The sequence below is a fragment of the Eubalaena glacialis genome, chromosome 7 (assembly GCF_028564815.1).
Source record: "Eubalaena glacialis isolate mEubGla1 chromosome 7, mEubGla1.1.hap2.+ XY, whole genome shotgun sequence".
In the NCBI taxonomy this organism is placed as follows: domain Eukaryota; kingdom Metazoa; phylum Chordata; class Mammalia; order Artiodactyla; family Balaenidae; genus Eubalaena; species Eubalaena glacialis.
In genome coordinates this window covers 46551931-46565306 of record NC_083722.1, presented here as the reverse complement: position 1 = coordinate 46565306, position 13376 = coordinate 46551931, and the positions used below count along the sequence as shown (strand labels likewise).

At 40.2% G+C, this 13376-nt stretch overlaps 1 protein-coding gene across 1 annotated transcript in view; it reads right to left on the bottom strand.

Moving 5' to 3' along the window:
* Positions 1-11761, bottom strand: part of KHDRBS2 (KH RNA binding domain containing, signal transduction associated 2) — a 713468-nt gene extending 701707 nt beyond the window's left edge. The window contains exon 1 of the mRNA XM_061195202.1: positions 11587-11761. Within this exon, the coding sequence (XP_061051185.1) occupies positions 11587-11677 (91 nt within the window). The 5' untranslated portion in view covers positions 11678-11761. The remainder of the gene's footprint in view (positions 1-11586) is intronic.
* Between the last annotated feature and the right edge of the window lie 1615 nt (positions 11762-13376).

Here is a 13376-nt window from a genome sequence, read left to right as displayed (position 1 = left end):
GATAACTGTAGCAACATGGATAACTTTCAAGACTATGTTGAACTTAAGAAGAAGGAAGAGTGCATACTCTTTGAGCTTCTGAGTCTTTCCTAATCCCGCATCTATCGCATGCACCTACTTTTTTCTTTGAGGGTTCTTAGGACTTGTTGTCACATGTGACTTTGTTGACCACTGCCACCTTCTTGATACATTTTCCCCATGAGTTTGTGATTCTACAGTCAATGTAGAAATTTACTGCCTCCATTCTGATCAGTGATCCACAGTGAGCATGAGATGGGCACCAGAATGTGCTGGACATTTAGATCCTTTAAGCTTGTATTATGAGCATTTCTCCACACTAAGTGACATTGTAGTGTGAAAAGATGTATGTATTATCTTTCCAAGATTTGTTTTGGCATTGGAGGAAATATTAACTATGTTGGATCTGAAAGAAGACATTTGCATATGCAAAACTTTATTTTAAGGTTAAGCATTACTTTATGAAACACTTATTTGTGTGTGTGTGTGTGTGTGGTATTTCTTACCCTGGAATGTGACAAAAATTATTTGAGAGCTACTGTTATAATAGAAAGAACACAGTAGGTGATGTCAAAACACTAGTGTTTGATTCCTAGATCTGCCATTTGGCTGCTTTGTGACTCTGGGCCAATTTCTAAATCTGTTTGAGCCTTTGCTTCCTCATCTATGATACAGGCTCTTGTCAACTATACCACGGATCAATCATCAATCATCTCATGAATCCTCTGCAAGTTTACCTGCAGTATTTATCCAACAGCAGAAATCAATGAAGAGTCTTTTCTTTACTCCACTTTGTTTTTTTAAAAAAAATTGAGGCAAATCTTATGAATAGTGAAATGCAGTTTTTAGGTTTACAATTTGATGAGTTGTGATAACTGTATAAGCTGTATATGCAGGGCTCTTGACAAGAATAGAGGACATTTCCATCAGCCCAGAGACTCTCCTTATACAGCTTTACCATGACTCTGCATTCCTTTGGCAACCACTATTCTGATTTCTATTATCATAAATCACTTTTTTCTTCAACTTTATATAAATGTTCTTTTAGATTGTGCAGTTTTTACAGTCGACAAGTCTAAACTTCTTAACATAGTTTACAAGACATGTGTGATAAGCGTTTACCATTCTCTTTAGACCCACTTTTCTACATGCTTTCTCTTTTACTGTATTTTCCAAGCATATTTAATCTGTTGGGTTCCTGGACCCAATTCCAACGACCCCTTTCTTGTGCTTCAGATGACAGTTGCAAGTCCAGGCTGTTACTTGTACTTCTAACCTACTGGTTGTAAACCAGAGGTTCACAGGGCACCCCCCCTCTCCTTGGGGACAATTAATTTGCTAGAGAAGCTCACAGAACTCAGAGAAGCATCTTACTAGAACATCTGTTTATTACAGTGATACACTCAGGAACGGCCGGGTGGAAGAGATGCACAGAGCAGGTCTGGAAAAGAGCGCAGAGCTTCCAAGCCTTTTCGGAGCTCAGCATTCTCCCTAGATCTCCACGTGCTACCAATCTGGAAGAAATATGAATCCAGTCCTTCTATGTTATTATCAAGGTTTCATTACATAGGCATGGTTGATTAAATCACTGGCGACTGGCAACTGATTCAAGCTCTAGCCCCTCTCCCCAAAGGTCTGTGGGGTGGGAAGGAGAGGTAGACTGAAAGTTCCTACCCTCTAATTACCAGTTGGGTCCCCTGGCAACCAGCCCCCATCTTTAAGTTACCCAGGGGCTTTTCAAAAAGTCACCTTATTTATATTACAAAAGGCACCTTTACAGCTCTCTTCACTTAGGAAATACCAAGAATTTTAGGAGCTCTGGCCAGAAACAGGTAAGATGATCAAATATATATATATATATATATCTTATTGTAAATCATAATATCACACTTAACTTCTACCTATTCAAAAAAATGTTCTCTTTCCTTTCAGGCTTTGGAGATGTTCGCTGTATCCATGTATGATTCTCCCAGATTATAACCCCTTCTTCACTGAATCTCCACCATATCCTACTTCTGTGTTAGATCTCAACTAACATGGCCCTTCCCACTGAGGCCGCCCATGATCTCTGTGGGCTCCTAAAGCATCAACTATTTGCCTTGTCGTTGCATTTCTCAGATCCTATGGAGATTGCGTATTTAATTGCCTGTAACTCTGTCCTCTCCTCCACCTAAAAGTAGGTCTCAGATAGTAATACAGAGTACAGATAATAGCAACCAATTGGACCAAGTCTGTACTGTTTCTCATTTATCACCTGTTTCGTATATGCTTCACACATACACACACACACACACACACACACACACACACACACACAGTCTGCTCATTTTACTCAAAGAGAAACCATTTGGCTTATTGTACTTCATTCCAAATACTTATCACCTCATCTAATTCCATTAAATGGCTTTTAATTATCATAACGCTTTCTTCTACCAGATTTCCCTTATATGGATATGATATAATTTCCAATCTTTCACTAATTTCAGAATACTAGCTTATTACAGAGACATCTATCCTCATGAAGTCCATTCCAAAACAATCGCATATAATAAATTGCCATCTGCCTCAGCACATCAAATGACTTTCATCTTCACACAATTCCTTAAAGGCCCCCTCTTGCACCAGATCTTAGATGGATAAAAAGGCAGCTTCTAGTTTTTGGCTTCTAAGAAGAAAAACAGACTATGTGGAGATATGGATGATACTTAATTCAATTTAACACTCACATTTACATGCCTAAATATACAGTTAGAACTGTATTCTGTTATGTATTCATGTTACTGTTTTCATTTTATAGTCTTCTTTTATACAATGAGTATATTGCTACACATAAATCAAATTTCTAAAAATCCAATTCCTTAAATTTCCTAAAGAAAATTATTTTAAAGGAAACAAATTCTCTAGTAACAGATATTTAACCCTCCTAAAAGTTTTTCAAAGCAAGATCTTGGTATTTCCTTAAACAAGTCATATTCTACAATACTGTTTAGTGTTTCAACGTTTAATGGTTGCTTTTGAGACTTTCACATTATAGTTGGACATTTACTTAACCTCTGATTTATTACTTAAAAAATCCAAATGGATTAGGCTATCCTCTAATCTGCCTCTTTATCTTTCCCATAATATAGGGACAATATTACCTGCCTTTTTGGATATAATGTAAGGACGTGACCCACAGTATATGTTCAAGAAAAGCAGCTATTACTCTAGTCATCCGTTTCTTCTCAAAATGAACAGATTTCTTCTCCTTCAGCCTCTACTGAGTTTCCATCACTGAGGCTCTGTCTCCTGAGTTGCATCAGGGTCTATCATTTTCTAACATACAATGAACCTGCTAAAAATAGCTATACCCGAGAGAAAACATGTTCATTCTGCTTTTCTATTAGAAGGTAAAATCTAATCTTCAATGTTTTGAAGGAAATGGGCATCAATTGTGCCATTCCTGATAAAAGTGTAATAATACAGACCAATCTGTTTCAAAGTCATTAAATCCTAAAGCCTCATTACCTATAGATAACATTTGAATCAGGCCATGCTGGTGAAACCGGTTCTCAGTTTCTGACCACATGTGAACTCTACTCAACTCCCAAATTTTAAACAAAACTGACACTCCCTCAAGACACAAGAGAGGACCTATGGTTGTTCTTCCTTCCTAGAAGAATTTGGCAAATGTAAGCAGTTCTCTTAAAAAAAAACATGGAAAGAAAAAGTCTCAGCAAATCACACAAAGTTCTCCAATCCCTCTTTTGGATCCAAAAAAAGAAAAAAAAGTGTTCTCCTGCTCTTCACCATCTCACCACTAAACTCCCTCAGAAACAACAGTCGATGCAAGACACTGAAAATGTAGGCTCCCTCGATAATCCTGAACCCAATTCTGTACTAAGGTAAATTTCCCCATTTATAAATGTATTTGCCTTTTATATACTATACTTATTTAAAGACGCTGTGGAAGAATTCATCCAATACTTGCATTCAGGAACATATTTCAGAAGTGAATGATGACCACCACGCTGATCTCCTCAAAGTACTTTGTATGTTAATATCTGACCTTCCTGCAAAGCCTGCCTGAAGCAGTGTCTCTCCCACGGGAGAGAGGATGCTGTAACCAGTACACCTGCCTCTGGGTAAGAAAGCCTGGGTTTCAGCTTTATAATTTATTTTCTGTGTGATCTGAGATAAATTAACTTCTCTAATTCTTAATTTTTCTCATTTGTAAGATAGGGTAATGCTAGTAACTATCTCATAGGATTGGCGAGTGGATGCATTGTGGTAGGCGTGTCAGCATCCAGTACACTGCGTGACAAAGAGTATCTCCTCACCAATGTTGACAAAGTGACCATGAGAATGAAGATCTACAATCACCGTGACCTCCTCGGAATCTCTGTGACACCAGCAGTCTGTAAACCCCAGCAGCTCTTACCATGCACTGTTATTTATATCTTATGTATACTGTTAAAAACTAATAAATTAAACATCTGATACCTCTTCATACACCAATAACACATACTGAGGACCAGTGTTACCAACTCACATTCAAGGGCACGTGCGATCACATAGTCAAGGGTCATTGAGTCCCTGCCCCACAGGACTCATCCCCCAAACTGTAGCTAAACTATAAGTGCATCTATAGTAAAGGACCGAAAATTTTGTCATTCAGGTGTTCTTGAATGTTTATTATCTCTCTCTACTGCAAAAATTTTTTGGAAGTAGTGCTCCTGAGGGTAAGGTAAGCAATGGAGGATACGCTACAAATGATTTGCTTCCCAAAACAGTTAAAAATAATTGTGCAACAAGATACTTGGCTGTGACCTCTCAACTTTTTGACAAATAAAACATGCAATTATTTCAGAACTCTCCACTGGAGAAAATGAAGAAGTCATATAACATGGGTATCTGCTAACATTCCTTTGGAAGATCAGCTATTAACCAGTACTCTATTATTTTTAAAAAATATATATTTCTATATCATACTTATTTTATTGAAATTCACCATTTAAAGAAACCAACTGGTGTCAGGATATAATTCCGATTAAGCTACATTTCTTATAATCTGTATTCAGACAAGAAAAGGGATCAAATCAAATGTTCAAACAAATAAGGACATAGGAAAGGCTGGTGACACTAGAGAGTCATCTCCAAGGGTTTCTAAAAACCATCTCTAAAACTTCCCTCCTTCTACAGCTGCCATGGGAACACAGAGCTCCAATCTAGATTGTATACTTAATAGAAACCAAAAATTTTGATCAGATATTGTGTCCATTATCCAGATGGATTTATCCTGGTCATGCTCATTCTTACATAATTAGTTAATGAAATATTAATGCACAAGACTGAACCTGCCTTCAAAAGAAAATCTTATAAAGAAATAAATTAAAACACAAATGAATGGAGACTGGATATTATATATAAAATAAACACAGAAGACTTTGCGGAAGGGGGCAGGAAGAAGGCAGGCTGGCTGGGTACCATGTGACTCAGGCAGTGGTTTTGCTAGTTTTTCTTGTGTTTCATATATGCCAAAGTGGGAGCTGGAAAGGTTGGAAACCCAGGAACATCAACAGAAGGAGACCAAAAAAAGGCTCAAGCAAAGCCTGCTCTCTCCGGCCACAGGACTAGAAAGAGGGCAACCTTGCAAGACAGAAAACTTTTAGACAACAAACATCCTTCCCCAGCCAAACAACACAGAAAACAAAACCAACCCCAAAAACCGGTGTCTCATGCTCACCCCCATCAAGAAAAATTAAATAGGGAGCCTGGACGTCCAGCCTCCCTCCACTGTGAAGGGGCACCCCTTCCCTCTCGGGGGAGGCAGGGGGACTGAATAGGCAACAGCGCTTCCATACCACCAGCAGTGGGGACAGAGGCCACGTGGAGACCCGGATGTCCACCCTCAGGAGCAGGACCAATGCATCCTCTCCCCTCCAAGCCAGGGGGTGTCAGAGAATCTTTCACTCCTGCTGGAACTCCTCCCCACCCCTCTTGATGTCACTAAAGACCACACGGGAACAGCAACAAGGGGCCCCTCCCTCCCTCCCCTAGGCGCCTGGGGGAGCCTGGACTCTCCCTGCCCCAGAAGCATCCAGGCAGGCAGCACCCCCTCCTTCTGCTGGCCTGCTGTCAGAGGTGGCCTGCCTATGACAATAGCATTTAAAGGTGTGACATGGTCATACTCTGATCTTGAATGAACCACTCTGACAGGGTGTGTGTGTTGGGGTGGGGAGGAGAGAGAGGGAGGATGGTGAGCACTGGTAAGAGAGACAGAAGAGAAAAACCAACAGTGTGTAGTGCTTGTAAACCAAGGGAGAAGCCAAGAAATTGGGAGAACAATAGTGGAAAGTGCAGCCAAGCGCCCTGATGAGAGGTCAGACACATTTTACTGGATTTGGCAATTAGATGATTCTCACAGGAGCCTCTGGTTTCAAGACAATGATGAGGACTGCAGCGAGATGGAGGACCTGTGGAAGGTAAACTGAGAAAGTGAGCAGCTGTATGGACTCATGGCATCAGAAACTTGAAGGAAACAAAGGAGAAAAATTGTCAAGAGAGGTTATTTTTATTACTTTCAGCAAGTGAAACAAGTATTCTATTTTTTTTAAGTGATTCTGATTGAATCATGTTTACAGGCTGCTCCAAGGAAAGCTGGGGAGGAAGACGTTGGAACTACTGAAGAAAGGATACAATAATAGGCCAGACCTGGAGGGGATGATGGGTGCTGGGATTAAGGATGCTGTGAACAAGTCAGCCTTGAACAAAAAAATTAATTTCACCTTCTGGGAATGAAAGGAGTATGGAATTTTTTAAGTGGTAGGAGGCTGAAGAACTTCAGAAGACAGAGATCCACTTCCCTTGATGAAAAGGAGGATGAAGCCAGCTGCCCAGAGTGACGGACATGTGGCCTGATGAGGAGGCCAAGCAGGTGTGGAATGAGCCTCGAGAGACCCAGGTCCTGGGCTAACCAGGCTCAAGTCAGACACGGGCAAGCGACCGACCACTGACGGAGGGAACACGATATTTTAAAATCTCTCGTTGGAATCATCTTTTATAAGATTGATAATTTATTTCATAATTTGGTGTATGAGTTCAAATTTCACTCAGCAGTGATTCAGAGAGTTAAGTCAGTGCTCATTTTATTACAAAATCAAGCTTCAAGTTGAGGTCAAGTCCACAATGCCATTAAAACATTAAGGAAAGTCTTAAAAGCATCATCTTATATTTGTAGAATTTCTGCTTATGTTTTTGTTTTAGTTGTACAAAAATTCCTATTTTAAAATACAGCTTACATAGTCACAAACAGCATTTTTTAACTTTAAAAGAACCCTGGCTGGTGGATATTCGTTTTGCTGTTTTACAGGTGAAGAAACTGAGAATCAGAAAGGAAATAAATGAAATATCCTTTATTTCACAGTTGGCAGGGGTGTCAACACTCCATCCCAAGTGTTTTGTTTGCTAAAGCAGAATTTCTCCACTATATGATAAATGTGTTTTAACTGCAGATCAAAGATACCTTTAACTTAGTTTTAGGTTTTTTTTGCCAATTTTTGTTTTTATTTAAGAAACATAAATAAGATTATCCCAAATTTATTGGGAGAGATAAGAGATTACATCAATCAAAGGAAAAGTCACATGAATACTATTTTTTATCAGAAGTTGGTTTTAGACATTATACCAATACCTTTCTTTAACTTAAGAACTCACCATGTTTTATGGAAAATATTTCAAGGAATACATTCTGAGTTTAAAAATGATCCTTACTGAAAATCTAAATGTAGTTAAATCACTACACTCAGCATTTGTGATAAATTATTAATCCATGTTCCTCTCATTCATCCACACCTGCAAACAGGCCAATCCTAGATGGAAGGGCAAGCTTTTCACCAAAATTTGAAAAAAGCACCCAGAGTTTTTTAAAAATCACTTGAACTGTTGGGATATTTGGCAATATTTGACTTCATCATATGATGAGTCAATCAAAACAATGATGAATCTACCAATATTTGTGAAGAATTCAGGTTAGGAAATCTTGCCAGCCAGAGAACCCAAAACTCTCTCAATTGGACAAGAATTTATTAATCCTCTTAAAGGTATGGAATCGCCATAATTGAATCTATAAATTTGAACAGATCTATGTCAGCAGACAGGCATGCTTTACTGCAAACAAGAATATTTCCATGCATATACATTTTTAGCTCCCAAGCCTTGAAAATGGTTCAGTAAACGTAAAAACATAAATCTGTCCCCAGTGCCCAAAATAATGTTTATGCTTCAAATTGCATTATAATGCAATAAATGTATTATTAATCATTAAACTAAGAAAGAATGAAAAAAGTTTCCAAAATATTCAGCCACTGATTTTGGTATTCTGAATACACAAACACCACTCCTTTGCATCAGCAGTAGTCCCAGACTTCATTAGAATTACAAAGAAATCTAGCCCAACTCCTCAATTTGAGAGACAAGGAAACTGGCCCAGGGAAGGGAAATTTACCAAGATTCAGTTTAGGCAAAAGTGGAATTAAAATCCAGGTATCTGGATTCACAGTTTAGTGCACTTCCCAGGAGGATCACAGATATAAATAACCTCGTCTAATTTCATCTAGCAAGCAAATTCAGAGGCTGAGTGGAACTTCAAGGATCATGCTGAATTTGCTGTTTTATCATACTCCAAAGCACCTTCCATACAAATAGGTAATTAAACAATATTATAATCACAGAAGAAAATTCTTTTAACTACTCAAACATATTATACTCTTCTAACCACAGTATTCAAGATTTTTCTAAGTAACAACACAATACATAAAATGTTTGGGCTCTTCCTTTAACTTTCTCAGAATCATTCCTACTGAAAGTACACAGCAGGAACAAGTGAAATAACAAACTACAACAAAAATAACAAAATAACCAACAAACTAGCACTTTTAACCCTATGGCCTTCAATTCTAAGTGAAGTAGTCACAATTGAGCACTGATTTGCATCTACCACCAATCAAAAAAGCAAAATAAATCACTGTGAAAGCTCATTGGTTTACATCACTGCCCTTGTATGTATTAGCTTCCAGAAAATCATTCCGAAGAACTGAAGCATCTGGATCATTTTTATTACTCACTCAGTCTTGAGATGATCTGCACAGTGCTGGCTGAAATGTACTTCACTGAGCACCTTCTTTCCAAATGAACATCTGTGTCAGGTTTATTTATAGCTGCTGCCTTCAATCAGTACATTTCCAGGGGTGAGAAATAAAATTATCTCAACAACACTCTCCTATAGAGATCTGAAACAAGACTTAAGAATCTAGGCAGATGGCCTTTGAAAAGATAATGAAAGATCTATAATGTAAAATGTATGTTAAGGTTTATTAGAGATTCAAAAGGACACTCTTCAATAAGCACATATAAAGAGCCTCAGGTACAATTAGAGAATTTAAGTCTTGTGTCTCTTTTGGCCTATCTCTTTATATACTCAAGATTATTATCATCACCTCCTCCATCCTCTTTTCCTCATTATGATTCCTCTGAAATTTGGACACCTCTCTCTGTTTCTTACTTAGATGTTTTTCTCTCTATTTAGGAGCTTTTTCCTCCTAATTCTTTACAAAAGCAGAACATGCTTCCCCCTACTGGGAAAAAATTAAATTACAAAGTACATAGGAACATGTTCCTAAGTATCAAGAAACGAAGTTCCTGAGAGAAAAAAAAATGTTAAGGAACCAGGTGCACAGCCTTCTCTGACTGTTTTACCAGCTGCAGAAATACTTGCACTCTCTATTTAGGGCTCCTCACACGCATTGCTGTAGTTTGGCAGTTTTCAGTACACTAACTCTCATTAATGACTGATGAATTAATCAAGTCTGCTGTCCCCAAAAGAAGTCCAATTAGCAGGTCTGAGAAAATGATCAATTTGTAACTTTTTTCCATTTTAAAGCATTATCAGCTAAATGAAGACACTTCTGGAAAATATATTGAAGTAAATGATTTAAGAAGACTTTTAACCGCATTTTTAATCATTTTGAACAATCTTAATCATTTATTTACCCATTAATTTACAATATTCCTATTATTTTTATGTAGTTATCTTTATTTTTTAATAGAGTAGAGGGAGAGTTTAATTTTTTAGTTGACTTTCATTTTCAACTTCAGGTTCTATTTATTTTTTTTCATTCAGTAACCAAGAAAGTAGTAAGCATGATTGCATTTTCTGTCCTAAATCCTCTATAAAACCAACTTGTTCCCTGAAAAACAGTTTAGTTGTTTCACACATTCAATATTTCAATTATAAAGCTTTTCTTAATTACTTAGTATACAAAATAGAAAAACACCTGACACTTTATTGTCGTAAATAATAATCCATGAATAAAACATTTAAATAAACCTAATGACTATTTGACTCATACATTGAGGATTAGAATTTTTCTTTCCATGTACAACTAAATCTCGAAAAAGAAAACATTTCCTTTAATGCTTAAGGGCTGAGGAAGAGAAAGTTGTTACTTTTAGTTTTACTATAGGTAAGTTCATAAGAACCTAAGCTACAAAACTGCATTGTAGTCAATTTGATGATGAAGCAGTTTATTATTAATGAGGCATTCATCAAGAAAAAAAAAATCTAGAGTTGTTTTAAAAAAGACAGGTTTAGACTGCTACAGATATCTTGAGTACCTTTAGCAGTTAGACAGCATTATTTCAAGATAAATGAAGTAATTTGGTTAATACTTCTGTCATACAAAAGTTCATATTCGTGTGTGTGTGTGTGTGTGTGTGTTTAAACGACCTTTCAAAAGAACGCAAAAGACAAGACATTTCTGTTCCTCTGGGAATGAAATCTCTTTTAACATTACAGGTACACAAAAGAAAATGCACACTTGGTAAAACAGTTGATCAATTGTGGAGCGTTCCCAGGGGTCAGCATCTCCCAGAGCACGCAATCATCACACTTCAAATAAACTGATAAGCACGTTAGCCTCTTCCACGTTCACAAACATAAAAGAACACGCAGAATTTAATCTAGGTTAATTCTAAGACTTTCCATAGGAAAGACTGTAATTAGACTAAAGAACATCAAAATCGCTTCCCAAGCAGAAGAAAGAAAAAGAACAAAAAAGAAAGAAAAGGAAAGAAAGAAAGAAAGAAAGAAAGAAAGAAAGAAAGAAAGAAAGAAAGAAAGAAAGAAAGAAAGAAAGAAAGAAAGAAAGAAAATGAAATGCTGATTTGTAGCTAAGAAGCTCTTAAAACACTACATTGATCACCATTCACTCGAAATTGATTTCCCTTCCCTCTGCGGAGTGAAAATATCCCAGTGGACCGCGTAGCTCCTCACGTCTCTCCATCAAAGATCCTAACCGGGCACGTCTCCACCGCCACAGAGCTCGCAGCTCCGGGCTCCCCAAATTCCGCTGCGGAGGGAGGGAGGGAGCATCCGCCGCCCGAGGACCTGCTCTGTCCGCAGCTCTGGGTCGAGCACCTTAGGGGACAGTCTCCGCGAAGGAGACGGGCGTCCTCCCCAACTCCGCTCCCCGAACCCCGCCGCGGTGACAGGGGCCAGCTGTCTGTGTCCACCTGGGGAGCAAGTCCTACCTTCGGCTAGCAGGCGCGAGGCGTGCACAAAAGATGGATCCAGGCTATCTTTTTCTGCCATCAGCTCAGGCAAGTATTTCTCCTCTTCCATAGCGCGGACTTCGGACCGACCCCGGCAAGGCGCAGGGCTCCGCGCGCTCGGACGCAGGTCGCCGGCAGCCCTGCTCGCCCGCCGCCCGCCGCCCGCCGCCCGCCGCCCGCCTCCCGCCTCCCTCCGCCGCGGCCCGGGGTCTGGCGCCCTCTCCGGTCCCGCGCCGCGCCCGCCCCCGCCGTCGGGCTGCGCGGCCCCGCGCCCCCCGACCCGTACTGCCTCAGTCCCTCGCTCGCGCCCAGCCCGGTTCGTACTAGCAGCCTGAACTGGAGAGGCGGGCGCAGGGCGCGTCCCGCCTCTGCCCAACGCTGATTGGAGAGGGTGCCGCGAGAGGCGGGACCCCGCGAGACCGCGGGCCCTCACTGGACCTCGCCGCAAGTCGGGTCGCCTGAGTGGCAGGAGGCAGCAGGAGAAGGGAGGGGAGCGCGGAAGGTGCAAGCGCTTTCTTCTGGCAGCCAGAGCCCTCCCTGGTTATTAGGCATGCCCAGTTGTGTGGAGCCCTCCTTGTCTTCTGCTGTGGTGCCGAGAGAGAGCGGGAAAATCACCGGTTGAACAGAGAAGCTAGGGTCCAAGACGGGAGGGCAGATGGGGATGAGGAGGGCGCGCGGAGGGGATGGGAGAGCACCGGGGAAAGCCTCGGGAAGGTAGATGGGACTTTACCTGCGTCACTAAGGCACAGGTGTCTCCTCTCCGTCCTGCAGCTCAGACACACTCCAGTGTGCAGGAATCAGCTGTGCATCCGGCCTGGAAATATAATGAAGACTGCATGTGATCGGCGGCTGGTATTTCCAATGAGCCTGACCTACATCGTAGGGACGCAGTAGAATGTTCATTGATAAACAAAAAAAGCGGCTCCCGGGCTGTATTGTTGCACAGCAACACGCCTCCCCTGTACAATCATTGGGGTATTGACGTAGTTCTGTTTGTCCTCCATCCGTGCCTCCTCCCCCAATCCCTATCTATGGGAGGGATTCTGGGAGGGGGCTGAATTTTAAAACTAAAAAGCAACATAATCAGTAAGTTTGTGAAGGAATTAGGAAAACATGTGGAAGAAGGAAGAGACTAGGAAACAGGTAACTACGGTTGCTCCAATTTCCCCCTTTCTCCTTTATTTAGGATGTGACAGTCTCTTTCACCAGGTGTTGCTGCCGGGCTACTTTGTATCTATTCCACTTCTGTTTTAAAGGAGAGTTAAACCCTCCGGTATCACCAACACTGCCCATCCTTCTTTTACAAATGGGGCATGAAAATGCAGCTTCCGTGCTTCAAATACTACAGAACAATCTATCTACCGTCTCTTTTCATAAACAATCATTTTCCAATTCACCTCTCCCCCACCATTTTTGTTTGTGGAAAAAATGGAGGCTAACTTTCCTACAAATAAAGCATGCTGAAACTTTTCCAAGTTCTCTTACTGTATTAAAATTTTTCTTATTTATTTTTCAAGATAAGGTTGGAGATTATCTCTTACTTATATAATTTTTTAAAAATTTAACATGCCTTGACATCCATTATCTCAATTTGTCCTTACGGAAGCAGTCTGAAAAACAAAGGCATAAGTATTACTTTCTTTGTTTTATAGTTGTGGAAACTAAGGCAGAGACAGAGAAGCTCAGTGACCCAGAAGTAACAAATATGACCTCATTTGGCACTAGTCACCTTCACCCCACCCAGAAGCTGTCTATGCTACCACGTGACC